A 20,871-nucleotide genomic window follows, 5' to 3' on the forward strand; every position below is an offset into this window, starting at 1 on the left:
CATGCCTGTCCTCCCTCCCTCCCTCTCCCTCCCTCCCTCTCCCTCCCTCTCAAAATAAATAAAACTTTTTTTAAAAAGTTTTTTCTTTAAAAATTAACAGGCATGCAAAGATGTAGGAAAATATAACACAGATGAGGGGAAAAAAGTCATTCATTAGAAACAGACCTAGGAATGACACAGTTCATAGTGCTACTAAACACGGACATTAAAATGGCTATATAAATAAAATATTTAAGAAAGCATAAACAAGGAGAAATATGAAAGATAGGTTTTAAAAATCCAAACAACTTCTAGAGATAAAAAAATGCAGTATTGAGATAAAAGAGAACTTAGATGTGATTAATAGCAGATTAGATAAAGATTAGTCAACTAAGACAGAAATAGAAACTCTCAATAATGAATCAAAATATGTTTGCACGTATAGGAGGATTAAGAGGAGCTTAACGGAGGACCATGGGGGAGAAGAAGGGGGGAAATAGTGGGGGAGAGGGAGAGAGGCAAACCATGAGAGACTCTTGAATGCTGAGAACAAACTGAGGACTGATGGGTGGGGGGGGGCGAGATGGGCATGGAGGAGGGCATTTGTGGGGATGAGTACTGGGTGTTATATGGAAACCAACTTGACAATAAACTATTTGTAAAAAAATAAAAATAAAAAAAATAAAAGGAAAATGAACAAAAATGAACAGAGCATCAGAGAGCTCTGCTGAACTACAAGTAGTCTAATATACATGTAATTACAGTATCCAAAGGAGAGGGGGGAACTGAAAAAGGTATTTCAAGAAATAATGACAATTTTTCTAAGAATGTATGAAAACTATAAATTCACAGACCTAAAAACCATAATGTAACACGTAGAAAGGATACTACGGCATATCAAAATCAAGAGGCTTAAAACCTTCTGAGAAGAGGTTCATAGGCTTTACCAGTGTCAGAGAAATCCACAGCACCCACAATAAAAGGATCCCTGCTTTACACAATTGAGAAAACTAATTCCTACTAATCTGCTAGCAAATAGTAGAGTTTCTCTCTCCTTTTTTTCTCTCTCCTTTTTTTAATGCAGAAGAAAAATCTAGTCACTTCTTAGATGACAGAACAGTTAAAAAAGGAAAAATCTGAATTTTACATTTAATCAGAATTTAAAACTCTGCTCAAGGCAACTTGGGTGGCTCAGTTGGTTAAGTGTCTGCCTTTGGCTCAGGTTATGATCTAACAGTTCCTGAGTACATGCCCCACATCACGCTCTGTGTTGACACTGCAGAGCCTGCCTCAGATCCTCTGTGCACCTACCCTCAGCTCCTCCCCCACTCTGTCAAAAATAAAGAATCATTTAAAAAAAAACACACACACACAAAAACCTCCGCTGAAGAGACACCTATTAATAATGAATTAGGCAAGTCACAGGCTGGCAAAAAATATTCCCAAAATATGTATATGACAAAGGACTTGAATTCAGAATATGTAAATCACAAGTCAGTAATGAAACCCAAAAAAGGCTTAAAAATAAGGCAATATTTAACATACTTTTGAAAAAAGTAAATATATTAATAGTCAATATCTACATGAAAAACTTCAAAATAATTAGTCATCAATGAAATGGAAATTAAAACCACACTGAGTTACCACAACACATCCATCACATGGGCAAAAAGTAAAAAAGAGACTGATGATACCAAATGCTGGTAAAGACGTGGAACAATTGGAAATCTTATACAATGTTGACGGGAATGTAAAATGGTACACCATTTTAGAAAAAATTCTACTTATTTTCTTTAAAAAGAAAAGAACCTAAACATACACTTCAACTGTTAGATATCTACCCAAGATAAAGAAGAGCACATGTCTACAAGAGACTTGTAGAATAATGTCCAGGAAAGTTTTACTTACAATAACCCAAACTAGAAATAGCCAAAATATCCATCAATAGGAAAATGGCTAAAATACACTATGGAATATTCATACAATGTATCTAGCAATAAAAAGGAAAGAACTACTGATATATGCAACAACATAGATGAATCTCCAAGATATTATACCTTTAAGACAGTGAATATACTCTATATGAGACCATAATGATGGAGACACATGCCATTACACATTTGCAAAAATACACAGAATGTAAAATATAAAGAGTAAAGCATGTATCACCCTGGAGGAGATGTTGATAATGCTGGAGGCTATACACGTTAAAGGGCAGGGAGTATTTGGGAAATCTCTATCTACCCTTCGATTTCGCTGTGAACCTAAAACTGCTCAAAATATAAAGTATTAAGTAAAATTAATAAAAAGTAAAACAGGATATTATGCTTAATGAAAGAATCCTTTCACAAGAGTTTATACTGTATGATTTGATTTATATGAAATTCTAGAATCAGAAAAAAAAATGTGTTTTAATTCAGAACAGTGTTTTCCTGAGTTGAGATGGGGGTGTGTGCAAATGATTATAAAGGGGCAAATGAGAACTTTGATCATCTTTATCTTGAGGAGTGTTGCATATCACACAGGTGTACACATTTCCAAAACTTGAATGGTATACTTAAGTTTTATGCATTTCACATGCCTGGATGGCTCAGCCAGTTAAGCGTCTGACTGCAGTTCAGGTCATGATCTCAGAGTTCGTGAGTTCAAGCACAGAGCCCGCTTCAGATTCTCTGTCCCCCTACCCCCAGNAAACAAAAACATTAAAAAAAAAGATTTTGTGCTTTTCACTTTATAAATTATACCTTCAAAAAAGTTAAAAGAACCATTAAGAAATATAAACCCTAATTAACAATACAATGATGGAATCTAGGGGTGAAGTAAACTGATGTCTGAGTTACTCTGAAAGGCATCAAAAACACTGGTTGAACTGATAAAGACAAAGGTTAGATTAACAGCTATGTGATAAAGCAAATTTAACAAACAATTATCAAGTGTAGAATCTTGAGGATGAGTTTGTGGCTGTCCACTGTATAACCCTCTTTCAACTTTTCTATATATTCGAAATTTGTCATAATAGCATGTTGGAAAAAAACTGAGCACCTTCTAGGTACTAGGTTTTGTTCTAGATATTAGATGCTGTTCCTGTTTCAGGAAGTTCATTGTCTAACAGGAATTCACCGTCCAGTGTAAAATAAAGGTATAATTTATACCTACATATACTTATGTTATTCCCTATTTTTTAATAAGCCATAATTTAAATACTATACAATCTGGCCTTTAGAAATGTACAATTCAGTGGGTTTAGTATAATCACAAAGTTGTGCAACCACCTTCACTATCTAATTTTAGAATATTTTCATCACTCCAAAAAGAATACATCTGCCCATTATGCAATCACTCTCCATTCCCTCCTCTTCAAGCCTTGATTACTAATCTATAGAATCATATAATATGTTCCTTTCTGACTGGCTATTTTCACTTAAGATATTTTTGAAGTTCATCATGTTGTAGCTTATGTCAGTTTTTCATTCTTTCGTATGACTGAATAATATTCTAGTGTCTGGCTATATCACAATTGTTTATCCATTCATCAGCTGATGGACTTTTGGGCTGTTTCACTTTCTGGTTATCATGAATAATGCTGCCGTTAACATTCACATATGAGTTTTTATGTGGACATTTGTTATTGATTCTTTTGCATGTATACCTATGAGTGGCATTAATAGATCATATGGTAACTCTATGTTCAACTTTTTAAGTAACTAGATTGTTTTCCAAAGCAGCTATACTATTTTACATTCCCATAATCAACATAAAACTTCCCTAAAATCTTGCCAACACTGGTTATTAGGTGTCTTTTGATTAAAGTCATGTCATTGGTCCTGAAGTGTTATCTCACTGTGATTTTTTTTTTTTTGGTTGTTTCCAAAAACCTGTTTTATTTTTTTTCCATTTTTCTTTTTTATTTTTTTATTTTTTTACAAATAGTTTATTGTCAAATTGGTTTCCACATAACACCCAGTGCTCATCCCCACAAGTGCCCTCCTCCATGCCCATTGCCCCTCCCCCCACATCCATCAGTCCTCAGCTTTTGTNGATCTCACTGTGATTTTGATTTGCATTCCCCATCATAACTAATAAGGGTGAGCATCTTTTCATGTGCCTTTTGGCCATTTGTGTACCTTCTGTGCATAAATATTTATTCAGGTATTTTCTTCACTTTTTAATTGGGTTCCCTGTTCCTAAGTTTTCAATATCCTTTTCTAAAGACTCAAACTATGGCAATTAATCATATTCTCCAAATTTTTCCTGGGTCTCAAGCCCAATGCCAAGTCAATCATTCTTTTCAACATCTTTCTTTTTCAGATCATTCATACCTCTATTTAATCAAACATCCTATCATTCTACCACACCATACTAAATCAAGAATTATGTATCTGTCTGCTCCACTGTATATGAAGATATTAAGGGAAGAGAACACATCTTTTTATCTCTGTTTTCCCAGATCACCAATATCCAATACACTCAGTAGGCTTCAGTAAAAGTATAACGTACTAAATAACTGAAGTTAATCCACTAGTATCCTTCAATAAAATATATACTCCATTAATAATGCTCCAATTAATAGCGAGGTACCCTCAAATGAATGATACAGTTAATTAAGTATAGCTGTAGTTGTTAAACAGAATTACATATAATTATGTATATCTAACTCTGTTATAACTCTTGATAAGCCTTTGCAAAAAGTTACCAATGCCCTAATTTACTAGAAAATGTCGATGTGTTACACTACCTGAACTTTTTATATAACATACATTCTGAACATTTATACCTATTAGAAGTATTAATGTAACTTGTTAGCATTAAAAAAAAGAAAATAGTAATATCCAGCATGTAAAATTAAAAAAAAAAATCAAAGTAGTGTCAAACAACCAAAATTAAATCATTCCATTAGAACACTGCACAAATCAGTGTTTTTTTAAGTTTCACAATGATGAAAACACTATGTGAATAACAGTTCGAAAAAAAGTTTTTTTTATATTTACCTGTAATGTTTCCTAACATATCTTTATTGTGACAGGTAGGATCTTCTGTTTCTCCATCTTTAAAATTGCCTATTTCCCCATAGTAAAGAGCAATCCCAAGTTGCATTATACGGATAAACATAGGCAGTTGTTGATCTGTGATAGAAAGTTTCAAACTCTCTACTAAAGTATGAATCTATATTTGAAAGAAAAAAAAAACATCAAAAAGCATGTTCAAAGGAAGTGATTAACATAGATAAATGTTAAAAGATCTAAAATAGAATACCATAAGGAAAAAGTAATGTCCCGAACATTTCCAATATGTAAGCAAAATAGTTTACTCTAAAATCTTAGGAATTAAAACAAATTTTGCTATAATGACCACTAAACCTTAGGTAGAAACTGTATTAACCCAAATTATATAAATACCAATAGAAATGGTAATGAAAAGATATGGTCACACTAGACTTCCAAGTAATTTTTCCAGAAATAAAGTTAAGGAACCAAAATATCAACTCTACAACATGAAGAACACAACAGGACTCTCCCCAAAATCAGAAAGATTTCTGTCACATCAACAGTAAAACTTTCATGATGTCACTTTAGTAAATCCTTAATCACCCTTTCCAAAAATTACTAACATTACAATAGGGAAATATCAACATAATACAATTTTGCCAAATATGGAAAACCAAGTGTCATACATGCTCAGAAGGGTTTTCCCAGACAAATTTTAAGAGATTTAAATAGGACACAAAATGTATAAAATGAATCAATTATAAGGAACAAGATTAATTATTAACAAATAGAATACATAGCAATCAAAGTTATTCTTATAAGAAAGATTAATGTAATATAAACATAATCTCAGTGTAATGGTTCCCTGCTGTTTTATAAACATGGAATAAAACCAATTAAGCCATCAGTCAAGTCTCTTGGAAGGTTTATTTTGACTAATTGGTATTTGAGGGTCTATAAGACAGGAAAAAGTATTAATAATCATATTTGGGGGTTAAAGGCACAAAAGTGTGTATTTAAAGAAGAAGAAAATGTAAAGTACTATGTTTAAATATGAGTACAGGTTTCTTACAAATCATATACTCCAAAGAAGAGGTAAGAAAAAGCTTAGGGTGGGGCGCCTGGGTGGCTCAGTCGGGTAGGCATCCAACTTTGGCTCAGGTCATGATCTCACAGTTCATGAGTTCGAGCCCCACGTGGGGCTCTGTGCTGACAGTTCTGAGCCTGGAGCCTGCTTCAGATTCTGTGTCTCCCTCTCTCTCTGCCCAACCCCCACCCCCACTCACACTCTGTCTCTCAAAATGAATAAACATTAAAAAATTTTAAAAAAAGAAAAAGCGTAGGGGCAAGAGAGTAGAGTATCTAGTGCAGGCCTGCCAAGCTCTAATTTCAAATTTCTCTAACACATCCTTCTAAAATATTGTATGTCACCAATAGCACCAGTGATAACCCATCTTAGCAGAACGAGTAACAGAATCATTCCTTTATATGTTTACATATAATGTACAGATGACATATATACATCTATACATACTTTTTAATATATAAAATATTTTCTATATTTTATATACAATAAATCTAAATATCTTTAAATCAGCAAGATTAATCCCTAATAGAAAAATGGCCAAAGCACCTGAATGGATTTTTCAAAAAAAACAAATGGCCAGTGGACAGATTTTTAAAAATCTAACTCTGCTGACAAACGTTAATTAAAATCTATTTTGTTTAACAAGTCCTTTTTTTTTTCCAATAAGGATAGGCACCCTCCTTAATATTCATGAACATATACACTAGTTAAATTTTTCTGGGAACAGTTTAGTAACACAGAACACAGGCCTTAAAAAAACTTAAGCTAGGGGTACCTGGGTGGGTCAGTCAGTTAAGCGACTGACTCTTAATTTCAGGTCAGGTCATGAGCTCAAGGTTTCCTGAGTTCGAGCCCAGCATCGGGTTCTGTGCTCATAGCATGGAGTCTGCTAGGAATTCTCTGNAACAAGATATTTGCAACTAACCGAAATCTTTCCTAAAGAATTAATCAGAAATGTGTCAAAGATTTAAACCAGGCTTTCACTGTTCTAAAAAACTTTTTTTAAAGCAAATTTTCAAACACAGAGGAAATGTTAAATAAATTGTGTATCCACATAATCCATATCTCACATGACATAAACTCTAGGACATATTTCTCACAACAAAAATTATAAAAGTCCTACCCAAATTATAAATAAATTCAAAAATCACTTAAACATACATGAGAGGCTTAAATGAATAATTAGGGTATCTGGAATATTCTGGGAAATTCTCTCTGGATGATGATCAATGAGGTTAGCCATGTGCATTTAATACAAATTCCGAGGAATTTCAGGAATGATTAAGTCTAACTCAAAATGGCAAATCTTACATCACAATGGTATTAACAAAAAACTCAATTTTATTTCAGTTGAGCATAATGGTATCTCATATTAGGTGATTACCAGAGTCAAAAACCAACTATCAATAAACTTATTTATATTAAGGTGCTTTTTACAATGATATGTCCTGGCTAATCAATTCTGAGAACATAAACTTATATGCCAAAACCAAGTTTTCCTCAAGTTCACTTATTTTTATTTTCCTCTAATTTAGCCACATTCTAGAATGTATAATTACATTTGTACTCTTATCAATAAATTTATTTTAAACAGCAAGGCATTACTCGCTTTCAAATCTTGAATTTACCCTTAACATTCCCCAGCATTACTAGCAGATTCAAGATGAAAAAAAAGGAAAGTAAGCTCATTATCCTGAACAGAGGCATCTGTTAGATGTTAGGTATTAATTCAATACCACTGAATTAATACTCTTCTATGTTTATCTTTGGCAAAAATGCTAATCCAAAAATAGAAAAACTAACAGTATTTTGATAAATTAATGTGCACTGTATACAATGGGGAAAAAAGTAAAACACTGATCACTAAAATACTACCAAAGAAAAACGGGTGGATTTCATGAATTTAGCTTTACAGTAAAGCTACATAAAATAGAAAGTGTTATATGTTTTTTAAAAAGACAATATAAAAAAATTACTTCTACAGTCATACACAACCAGGCACTACAGTCAATACCAGTGTTCAGACTCAGGGCCAGCTTTTGCATTAGAGCACTCTCGTATCCAAAGGCATGTAACTCAACAACGAAAATTCATTCCACAGTAACAGTTATTAACAAGATCACAAATTCAATTCTTTTTCAAAAAATGATATAAAGACACAGGCTTAGAAAACTGTTATATAATAAAAGAACACAAGATTTACACTTAGAGACTAACTATACATAGAAAATATATTCTGATCTTTAGGGAACAAGTTTTCACATATATCAAAAGATATAACCTGAAAAATTCCTATATGCTAAGATTTTTAATAACATTTTGAAAGCATAGATAAAAAGGTACAATTTCTTGAACCAATAAACTAAGATACTAGGTTAGCATTATTAAGACTTATAAAGTTATCTAAGAAAGATAGAGAACAACTACAGTTATGAAATCACATTAAGTTGTAAGTATTGAAATATACAGTGATATTCAGTGCATTATAATTACACTTTTTATATGATCTCCTCTATCTACTTGGAAGAAAAAAAAACACTAATAAACAGTTGGACAAACTACAAAGGAAACTACAGTCACGGGGGTGTGGGAGGAGGAAGTACCCAAAATCTCTTTACTAGAACATACAATGCAGAAAGTTATAATATATAATAAACAATATAACATCAAAACTGTAAACAGAAATAAACCTTTCACAGAAACTAATGGTATATATTTTTGAGACTAATAATTAGCACACACAAGAATAAAATGAAGACATGCAATTCGACTAAAAGGAAAAATACACCTACTTTAATAACTGATGGCATCTTGGAATTTAGGTTATCATATGTGAAATGCAGACGAGTTCTGAAGGAACATTTATACAATAAAGGATCCTGGTAAAATTCAATTTTACCACTAGCATTTCGTTTATCAAGACAAACTGTACAGTCAGAAAAATTGATAACCTTCCTCAGCACCAGATCAGTTGCTAAAAGAAAAGAAAAACATTTTAATTAAAAAAGAAAGTTGGGGGGAAGGCAACTATTTATTGGTACAAGTAGTAATAAAAATAGCAGAAATATGATTAACACAGCATTTAATACATGATGCCAGAACCTATACAAAGAATTTCTCATTTATTATTTAAATCCTCCAACAACCTTATGAAATAGGCACAACAGTCCCCATTCTAAGTATGAAGAATTAAAATAAAAGAAATGAAGTAGCTTGACCCCATTTTGCTTGGTATCTAACTGTAAGTCTAAGAGAAAATTTATAAAAAATTTTGCTACATTTCACTATCTGCAGTGAGATATCAAATAACTTAAATAAAATTTTTGAGAATTTTATTCGTTTAATATCTTACATCAAAAAAACTTAACAGCTTCCCTAAGCCAGCACTCTCCACTACGGTAGTCACCAGTGACATGTGATTTAAATTTTATATAAATTAAAATGATCTAAAAAAAACATTTCAGGTCCACAGTGACACTAGCCACATTTCAAGAGCTCAACAGTCACACGTGACTAGTGACTACAGTACTAGACTGTAAAAATATTAAACATATAAGACAGAAAATTCTAGTGGACATCATTGCTCTAAATAATTGATGACAAAATTACCAAATTACAAACAGTATAGTTTTTATTCAAGAGAATAAAAATGAAACAACTGCTGGTAAAGTATCAAACTAGAAAATGAAATGAGCAGTTTTATTCCTAATAAGTAATTCCTAGGTAAACACAGGCCCAAATCTATTTGGTCATTAATTTAAAGCTAGCAGCTATGCACATGCTATGGCCATGGGAATCTTCAGAGCAGTAAGATATGCTTTAGTCCATTCTTTGACAAAACTACATTTAAGCATATTCTAACAACCTCTAACTCACCTTTTATTTTTATTTTTTTTTTGGATTTAAGTTTTTAAGAAGTAAAAACTAAAGAGTATGCACATGTATGGAAATAGTCAAGTTTTATCAGCAAATGAATTTTAAATGTTAGTTGAAAAAATAACCAAACCTTACATATTATTTCAATTTACACAGTATATAAATGATTTAATTATAGATATTACATCCATGTACACAAATTAAAGAAATTTTGACAGAAGAACTAGGAATGAAAGAAACCCCCTACATATTTCTTTCCCTCTCTTCATGATAATAATTTATGGAATATTTGCTGTTAGATAATATACTAAGTCTTTTACCTCTGCTATCTTTTAATACTTATATGCCTCTGTTTAAAAGAAGTGAAAACTGAGGCACAATAAGGGGAAACTGTCTAATGTTAGTGTATAAAGAACAGAGCTGTCATTCGAACTCTGGCAACCTTAGTCAAGAGTGCACATTTTTATTATATTAAAAGAACATAAAATGTCCGTATTTCAAGGGTATTCTAGAAAATTTTTATTCACTGACAGAGGACATTAATTAAGCTTTGAAATCAATATTTTTCTTAAACACTATTTCACAGCAGCTATTTAAGCTTTGAAATCAATATTTTTCTTAAACACTATTTCACAGCAGCTATTTAAGCTTTGAAATCAATATTTTTCTTAAACACTATTTCACAGCAGCTATTTAAGCTTTGAAATCAATATTTTTCTTAAACACTATTTCACAGCAGCTCTCTTTTTAAAACCTTACAAAATGAATTCTAGTTCTGGTACTTTAGATAATGTGCTGCAATTTAATCTGTAAAATGGGCATAATAATTATGTCTATCTAACACTGGAGCACTCTAGAAAATGATTTGGCAGTATTTTGAAAATGCGAATATTTGCTATGCTCCATCTACAAACCCACTCCTCAGTGTATGTCCTTAAGAAATGCTTACACATATGAATGGAAAGGTGTGTACAAAGATTGCTAGCAGCACTGTTTGCAAGAGTAAAAATCTGGAAACATTCCAAATGCCCATCATTAGGAGAACAGACAATTAACCTTCAGCATGATTAAGTAGAATATTATTCTCAAGTAAAAGTAAGTGATCTATAACTACATGCAACTGTTATGCCCAGATCGCGATCTCCCCAAAAATCCCAAGACCACCAAGGAGCCCGAGTCACGCATGCAAAGCCAAAGGGCTTTATTACGGGCTTAAGCTCGGGCTCCCAGACCTCACCAACGCAATGAATCCATGTTGAGAGCCCCGAACAAAGAAGGAGTAGGGTTTTTATTAACTCTAGGGCGGGAAAGGGGTGATGAACAGGGACTACAACGTGATAGGACACGGTGACGGCAGAGGTTGTTATGGCGCAGAGGGATTGGTGAGTTTAGAGCAAGGTGGGCCAGAATAGTGGCCGGAATGTCTGGTACCTCCCAACCTCCAGTGATTAGTTCTGACACAGGGAAGGGCGGTAGCTCAAGCCTGCTGAGTCAGGCCTCAGAGACTTGGGTCTTCTAATTTCTGGGGCCTTCTGAAGCCTGTCATGGCACTGGTTTGGTTCTTCAGTATATTAAAACTATAGATGAAACTTCTTCCCATAAAATGTCAGCATATTCAATCAATCCTGTATTACCCAGTTCTGCTTGTTTTCTATTTTCCGTAGTTTTTCCTTCTGGCTTTTGTATGGAATATTTTTTCAACAGAGGATGAGAGGGAGGCATTAACAGAAACAATGCCCGGGACTTTGCATATGCACTGATTTATGCCTTACAACATTATTCTTCATTTTCAAATGTAAAGATCAAGGGGCACCTGGCTGGCTCAGCTGATTGAGCATATGGCTCTTGATCTCAGAGTCTTAAGTTCAAGCCCCACATTGAGTGTGGAGCCTACACAGAAAGAAAAAAAAAAATGTCAAGACTGAAGCTTGGAGAACACACTATATCCAATTCTGGTGGTTCATAGTTGTATGCCTCAACTAGGCAAGTTAAGTAACCTTGAGACTAAAATTTCACTTTGCTTTCCTTACAGTAGGACTTAAGATAAATAAGTGAATATATAAACAAAGGAATGAAAAAGGATATCACTTTACGGAGTAAGAATTTGAGAAAATAAATGTAAATACTAACAGCTCATTTTCTGAGCACTGACTATGTACAAGATATGCATAAAGGTGCTTTCAGTGCATTAATGTATTTAATACAGTAACTCTAAGCAAGCTCTTAGTTATCCCCATTTTACAAATGGGGGAAACTAAGAAATGGTAAAGTAACTCACCGAAGGTCATAGATCTCTACTAAGTGGGAAACCCAGGATCCAAACTCATGTAGTCTAACTTCAGTGCCAGCACTGTTACCAATTACATATCCTGGCAAGTCACAGATAAAAGGTGCTCACAATACTCTCCTCACTACATTTTCAAAAAAATGCCCACTCCTTACCCTATCAGAACATGTATCAACAAATATTAGAATTCACTATTTCTTCTGATAAAACTAAGATGATTCATAAGTCCCAAATATGCTCTGGAATATACAAACCTAAAACATAAATCAGTCAAATATATTGTTTTGCCATTATCAAGCAATGCAAAATCAACATGTTCCTTTTCCTCCTTCAAATCCATTAAAAATTTTAACTATTTTTATTATTAAAACCCATAACCCTGTAAAATGTAATAGATTTGAAACATGCATGTGTTAAGAATAAAAATTGAGAATATTAAAAATCAAGTTCTGGGTTTCTTTTTTTTTTTTTTTTTAGATGTTCTATTTTATTTATTTATTTTTTACAAATAGTTTATTGTCAAATTAGTTTCCACATAACACTCAGTGCTCATCCCCACAAGTGTCCTCCTCCATGCCCATCCCCCCTCCCCCCCACATCCATCAGTCCTCAGTTTTTGTCAGCATTCAAGAGTCTCTCATGGTTTGCCTCTCTCCCTTTCCCCCACCATTTCCGCCCTTCTTCTCCCCCTTGTTCCTCCGTCAAGTTCCTCCTAATCCTCCTATACGTGCAAACATATGATATTTGTCCTTCTCTGCCTGACTTATTTCGCTCAGCATAACACCCTCAAGGTCCATCCATGTTGCTACACATGGCCAGATTTCATTCTTTCTCATTGCCATGTAGTATTCCATGGTATAGATAAACCACATCTTCTTGATCCATTCGTCCGTGGATGGACACTTAGGCTCTTTCCATGTTTTAGCTATTGTGGAGAGTGCTGCTATGAACATTGGGGTACATGTGCTCCTATGCATCAGCATTTCTGTATCCCTTGGGTATATTGCTAGCAGTGCTATTGCTGGGTCATAGGGGAGTTCTATTGTTAGTTTCCTGAGGAACCTCCATGCTGTTTTCCAGAGGGGCTGTGCCAGTTTACATTCCCACCAACAGTGCGGGAGGGTGCCCATTTCTCCACATCCTCGCCAGCATCTAGAGTTCTCTGATTTGTTCATTTTAGCCATTCTGACTGGCGTGAGGTTGTATCTCAGTGTGGTTTTGATTTGCATTTCCCTGATGAGGAGGGATGCTGAGCAAGGTGCCAGATTTCTTAATCTGAGGGTATATTAGTCTCTTGTAATTGTACGCTAAATTATTTCTTATATGCTCATTTTCTAGGCTGAAGGCATAAAGCTCTCATCAGATTTATCAAAGAGCCAGTTGGCCCAAAAAAAGGTTTAGAAACCAAGACAACTATTTCAAAAATGGAAAAAAATCTATACTATTCTTAGTATTTACTCACCAGAAATATCCATGAACGCACGATCCCATAATTCACCTACTGTATAACATTCTGCAGAAGTGATATTGACTGAAAGAACAATATCATCTTCAACATATTTTAGTATGAGATTATTTATAACAATATTTACATTATTTACAACTCGTCTAATCAGACTCTGCACGTAACCTATAAAACAGGAAAAAAAGGATTCAATTAGCCATGTCTATCAATAAGTATTCTCAAAATGTTATTGAACTTATTAATGTACATAATAGGTGAGTATCATTCAGCATATTATGCAAACAGGAAACTAACAGGCTTGCAAAACTGACACAGCTATAACATAGCAGATCCACCACCGAAAGAACATTACCAAGAAGTTCTATATAATCAAGTGTTCATATACTAAGAGAAATCAGAGACTACACCTTTTTAATAACATAATATTAGATCCCATTCAGTGATAATCCTATATTCAGTAGTTTGTCTGGCTTCTACCTATTCTAGAAACATTTTCCCAACTGAAAAAAATTACTACATGCTAATTATTCAACATACTGAAGAAGAATTGCTTAAGACTGTTTTTGAGCCAGCTGCCATCTTTTCTTCCTACTTCTAATAGCCACAAATATAATCAAAAGTTAGTCCAGCAAGAGGCAAGATAGGAGAAACATGACCATCATAACGGCTCAAGTATTTTCACTTACTAATATATAATAATGAAACAAGGTAGAGGAGAGAATATAAATAAGAAAATGTAAACAGAATTTAAAGAGGGAAAAAACACAGTGAATAAGAAAAAAGAAAAGTATTAAGGAATGAATAGAGAAAAGTATAATGAGAACACAAGGAAATAAGAATGAGGAAAAAAATCAAAACAGAACTCGTGAACATTCTTTCCTCCTAGCTTGCCTAAATCCCCAAACTTTTCTTTTAATTTCATGCTTCTGTGGGATACTCCATAATCTCAGAACTTTCTCACACAATAAATTTGTATATAGATACATTAGTGGGGAATTTAATTGAAAATATAAATAAAACAAACAGCATTTTTAAAAACACAGGAGGAAAAGATTAAAAACCACTTGATTTAAATACATTACCCACTATAAAACCTATTTAAAAGCTACTTAAAATTTTAGCTATTTCATGATCTGCTTGTATTCAGAACTTAACTGGACGAAACAGAATCAACTTCTGTCAACAGCTGACATTATTAACATCTATTCTAACTGCTGAGAGAAAGCCTATTTAAATCTATTCAACCATAACATGTTTGCAAAAACCAACTCCTTCATTCAGTCCCAATGGATACATATAGGAAAGAAATGTAAAACAACTAAATTCAAGTTTTTCCTCATATATGGAAACTATTAGCAGCTTTTAGAGTCTCAATTATCATATGCTACAAAATTAACATACAAAGTATCAATAAATTTAAGGTATAAATATTATGCAAGAGTAAATGCTAATATAATGCTTAACAAATTAAGCTTCCAAAATAAACTTTAAATATCAAAAGTTTCAATCTTGGAATGTATATTCCCACATGCAATCACTACTCAACACAGATGTTAAAAATAAAAATAAAAATAAACATCCTGTTTCTAAGTCAAGAAGAAGCATGACTAATATTGGTTTTCCTATTTCTAAAAAACATGTCATCAATAAGGAATTTATAAAAACCTCTTAAGAGTTCAGGAGTTTTTATTACCTTCAAAAGAAAAACTCTCAAAGACAGAACTGGAGAAAATAGATAATGCAAAGTAATAGAAACATAATACTGTAAATGTATTTGAACTGACAGAACACTGATGATAGATTTTCATCTATTTTTTAACATTTTCCCTCAGTTTCTCATTATAAAACTAGCATACAAGTTGAGATGAATAAGCCAATTCACCAAAGTAAAACAATAAAATATCTAAAAAGAACTACTCCCAGAGACTACATTTCCTTATTAAAAACACAATACTGAAGTAACAGTAACTAACCAATGGAAAAAATGATACACTATGTCCCTAGTCCGGCATATAACTTAGTTCTACGTGAGCTACAGAAGAGTGTCAAACAGCAGATCTACTAGCTCTCATCACTAAATATTTAGAGACTCCCTCAGAGTATATCTGTTCAGATGACGTAACAATAATCCAGGTCTTTTCCACAAGCATCTAAAAATGTAAGGTCACTCTGGGAATAGAACCTACAGATGTCATACTGGATGGCTCTGAAACAACACCCTGTTACTAATCAAACTTTCCAGAAATTCATATCATTATCCAACTTTCTCCCACCCACAAATCCCATTCCTCCAGACATACATCTATGCCCACAGGGCCAAATAAAACACTATGAACTTTCACTGACTTCACTCATGCTCTTCCTACAGTTTAGAATACTCTTCGTTCATTCTCTCTACTTGATATAGACCCAGTATAAATGTACTCTCCCTTACATCCCCTTCTCCAGTGTTCTCCACAACCTACACAACATTAAGAAGACTGTCTCTACCACTTTCCTTGGGCTTATTAAGTTATTATTTCCATTTGTGTATTTTTACATATTATTATTTTCTGTTAAACTATGAAATCCTAAAGGACAAAGACTAGATCTTGTTTATTTCTCTGATATTCTTAAATTAAATGGCATATAACAATTTTGGTACAAAGAACCCAACAGCTACAATCTATCCTGTTTTCACTGGGAAGCCAAGTTGCTCAAAATCGGAAATTCCATGGTTGATGACTTGATTCCTGTACCTAAAATCATTTTAGTGTACAATTTGAGGGCTATGAAGCATCATGTAGGCAACTTATGCTCAAATTGCTAAAGGTAAAGTTCTTTTTAACATTCTTGCCTTTTTTTCTTCAGTTTTAAAGATAGCACAAGAAACAGGCAGAGGGTGGAAAGAGAGAATCTTACGCAGGCTCCACATTCAGCATGGAGTCTGATGCAGGGGGCTCTGCAAAAATCAAAGTGTGATGTTCAACCAACTAACCCACCCATACACCCCAAGTCTTGCCTTTTTGACAGGTAGATATTGACTTGTATTATTTTCCTATTCAAAAGCCACCCATCCTTCAAGAGCGGCTAACAAATGACAACTGGCAACACCAAACTGTTCTCAAAAAGCATCTCTAATTATGTAAATATTCAACTCCCAAATTGTAACCACAGCCACAACTTTGCCCTAGAAAATTTTGAGACCAGAAATTCAGCTCTACCATGAAAGAACCTTAATATAGCTCCCTGACAGGATAAGGTTGCCAGAAAGGAGTCCTCAAATAACCATATGAGTCAACCTTTAAATAAAATGATTTACCATTATCCAGCTGGATTCTCAAATTATCCCTTTTTCCCCCCTTTGGCAAGATTAACTTTAACTGCTCTGCCTCCCAGTAATTGCCCAACAAGTTCAGTTACTTCCTAAAGCAACTCCTTTACTGTGATTTATGTCGGCATAAAAGAGGATACTAGTCCTCCTGTTAGGTAAGGCAGGAAATCACATGTTAATCCAAAAGCTACCTCAAGTAGTTAAAACAGAATACAGCTCTGTGTTATGCCTCTAAAAATAGGATTTCTTCAGTTATTTTTATGTTTTATACTTTATGCTCCCAAAAACATAACAATCTTCCCAATTCTGACTATCAGGGTAAATTCTAATAAAGGCTCTAAAGGATCTTTAAAAGTATGGAGCCTGTTTTTAGTAGATTCAATTTACACGATAGTTTTTTTTTTTTAATCTGTGAAATCAACAACTGACAAAAGCTTTAAATTTATCTTAAACAAGCTCTTTCTTAAAAGAAAAAGCAATGTAACAAGACTTAACCATTAAACCTAAACTGATTATTCTTTGCCAGGATAATGATGGAGAAAATTCGATACAATAAGGTGGCATAGAATTTTTTAAGAGATATGTAGTCAGAAACTTGGAGAAGTAAAAGGACTGCCCGTTTAATAAATTAAGAACAAGCTACAGTTTAATTTACACTTTAATTCACCAAGGATTTTTCCCAAGGAGTCAATTAGTAAGAAAAAATTTAGAAAGTTCTGGAACTATCACACCACTCTAAGTCAAATTAGAAACATTCAAAAGTAAAATATCTTCTTCTAGCACCTTCTCTAGCTACAGCAATTAATCTATTCTAAAGCCAGAGGTTTTACGGAGACTTGTTAGACGAAGTTCAGAATATGTAAAGCATCAGCATTAACATCACTATAACACTAGTTTAAAATGTTTCATCAATTCTGGGTGCCTGGGTGGCTTAGTCGGTTAAGCGTCTGACTTTTGCTTAGGTCATGATCTCGCGGTTCGTGGGTTCGAGCCCCGCGTCGGGCTCTGTGCTGACTGCCGGCTCAGAGCCTGGAGCCTGTTTCAGTCTGTGACTCCCTCTCTCTCTCTGACTCTCCCCTGCTCACGCTGTATCTCTCTCTCTCTCTCTCCTGGAAATAAATAAAACATTTTAAAAAAAAATGTTTCATCAATTCATATGTAACTTAAAACACATCTTAGGTAGGAGGGCTATGAAATGCTTTACCTAACTCCAGCCTCTCAGTAGATGGTGCAAGAAGACTATCAAAAATTAAAGGTTAAACCCAAAAGAAAGCCTACAAAACTCTGGCACAGAAAACAAGACATATATCAACATCAACTATACCTCTGAGAAAAAGAAATGACTGATGAATAAAATCAAAAGTGAAGTGACTGACAAAAACAACCCATAACTTGAAAAGACAACAATGCACTCTGGCCACAGGACTGATAAGTCATGATCATGGTTTTTTTTCTTCATTAAATAGTTACTAAATTGTTACTTGTAAGCCACTACTGTTCCAGGTAAATAAATATTTCAGGAAATAAAAGAGACAGTGATCCTCTTGGTAAATTCTATAGTTTCCTGAAACTCAGAGCAATCTAGTGTCTTTCCTGTTTACCAAGAAGGAAAGGGAACAAAGTGACTATGGGAAAACAGAAGCATGTCTTTGCTTGGACAGGATGTAAGAAAGAAACTTCAGGAACAACCTGCTGCAAAAAAGCATCAAAATTTGTAAAAATAGACATTTTTTAGGGCTCTGTACTCCATCTGTTCTTCTGTCATTAAGTAAAAGCACATACATATATAGTCTAAGTATTTTATGACACTAAATACTCAAAGTATATATTCACTGGGCTATAACAATGATTAATAACAAGTGAAATTTTGGCTTTTTCAAGCCCATCAGAAGTTACCTGGTGGTAAGTCAGGATCTGTGGGAGCAGCCTGCTGAATTCTTCGAGGTTTTACTGATGATTTCATGTTCTCAGTAGTACTACGGTTGGTAGAATTAGAACCACAGCTTTCATGGTCATCCTATTTTGATTTTAAAGAAAAGTATCAATCACCATTCAAGAATTAGGAAATGTGTTTTGATTGAATATACACAGTTTATGGTTACTAAATTTAATTAGACTATTTTTCAGCTCTAAAAATCTATATAAACAATTCTTATAATTTGCATTCTCAAACAATATTTTTAAAAAACTAGTTTTGTAAACCACAAATTCTCCCCTGAGTTAGTGTCTAAACAAACCATTTGATAACATCAAGAAATCCTTACAAATGACTTTTGCAAAAGAAGACTATTCAACAGAAGCTTTTAAACACTTTCCATTTGAATACAAAATAAATGGAAATGGTCTTAATTTTCTGTTAGTTGTTTATAATGGTAAGGCCCTCAGTACTGTGTGTTAAATTAAGAATCCAAGGGGCGCCTGGGTGGCTTAGTCGGTTAAGCGTCCGACTTTCGCTTAGGTCATGATCTCGCGGTTCATGGGTTTGAGCCCCGCGTCGGGCTCTGTGCTGACTGCCAGCTCAGAGCCTGGAGCCTGTTTCAGTCTGTGACTCCCTCTCTCTGACCCTCCCCTGCTCAAGCTGTCTCTCTCTCTCTCTCTCCTAGAAATAAATAAAACATTTAAAAAAAATTTAAAAAAAAAAAATTAAGAATCCAAGATGTCTTCTTAATCACCTTAGCGATTAATCTTAATCATCCTTAGACTCCTTTGCATCCTATTATGTTTACTGAATTAATAAATTATTAAGTATAAGGCTTAATTGGGTTTTGATATGGATAACAAAAACGTCAACAAAACACATTTTCAAAACATATTCCGTTATCTATACAGTGCAAATAGTACTCTTTTCTTGCCTTGATTCAACAAGTTTATATCATGCTTTTATGTGCTAATTGCTAAATGTACAAAGACAAATTAGATATAATACCTGTCCTCAAAGATTTTCAGAGTCCTGAAAACTTACATAGCTAGTTTTACAGAGGACTTCATTTTTAAATTAGGAACAGAAAGAGAGTCATTCTACTTAGAAGAACTAGAGAAGTCAGACTCATAAAGTATAGCAATGTTTTAGGCTAAGATTGGAGGCTACGTAGAGGGAAACCATAAGCAAAAGCAAAGCAGCATATATGTACGTAGCATGTACAAGAAATAATGATCAAACAAAGCCAAAGTATACAATGTTTAAGGTGAAAGAAACATACCAGAAACTAAAGGCATGAAACAGTTCAGTAAAAATGAGATAACATTAAGAACTATAAAGATGCAGGGCACCTGGGTGGCTTAGTCGTTAAGCATCCAACTTTGGCTCAAGTCATAATCTCATGGCTCGTGAGTTGGAGTCCTGCACTGGACTCTCTGCTACCAGCAGGAAGCCCACTTTGGATCCTCTATCTCTGTCTTCCTCTCCTTACCCCTCCCCCACTTGTGCACATTCTCTCTCTCTCTCTCTCTCTCTCTCTCTCTCTCAAATATCAAGATCTGGTAATTAGGATGCCAATAACCAAGAAGAAAGGAGATTTAGTAGTTCTGCTAGAGGAATAAGAATAGGAGCTGTAAATGAATAGTTCAAAGAGTGAATAAGAAATTAAAGTGGAAACAATAAACATAGATTGCTCCTTCAAGAACACAGGCAATACAAGGAGGAAATAGATTGCATTGTAATAGGAGGTAAAAGCACCTGGCATCTTCTTATTCTTGTTTTGGGGGTAAAAGAACACATTTTGGGACACCTGGGTGGCTCAGTCGGTTAAGCATCTGACTCTTGATTTTGGCTCAAGTCAGGATTTCACAGTGAGTTCAAGCCCCACATTGGGCACTGTGCTGACAGTGCAGAGCCTGCTTGGGATTCTCTCTTTCCCGCTCTCTCTCTGCCCCCCCCCC

At 34.2% G+C, this 20,871-nt stretch overlaps 1 protein-coding gene across 2 annotated transcripts in view; it reads right to left on the reverse strand.

Annotated features, from left to right (window-relative positions):
• Positions 1-20,871, reverse strand: part of VPS13B (vacuolar protein sorting 13 homolog B) — a 761,997-nt gene that overhangs the window by 704,507 nt on the left and 36,619 nt on the right. For both annotated transcript variants that reach the window (XM_077748161.1, XM_077748160.1), the window contains exons 4-7: positions 18,889-19,009; positions 13,677-13,844; positions 8,844-9,025; positions 4,968-5,142 (exon numbers count right to left, since the gene is read on the reverse strand). In XM_077748161.1, coding sequence (XP_077604287.1) covers positions 4,968-5,142; positions 8,844-9,025; positions 13,677-13,844; positions 18,889-19,009 — 646 coding nt within the window. The remainder of the gene's footprint in view (positions 1-4,967; positions 5,143-8,843; positions 9,026-13,676; positions 13,845-18,888; positions 19,010-20,871) is intronic.

This window comes from Crocuta crocuta, unplaced genomic scaffold (assembly GCF_008692635.1).
Source record: "Crocuta crocuta isolate KB4526 unplaced genomic scaffold, BGI_CrCroc_1.0 scaffold39, whole genome shotgun sequence".
NCBI classification, from domain to species: domain Eukaryota; kingdom Metazoa; phylum Chordata; class Mammalia; order Carnivora; family Hyaenidae; genus Crocuta; species Crocuta crocuta.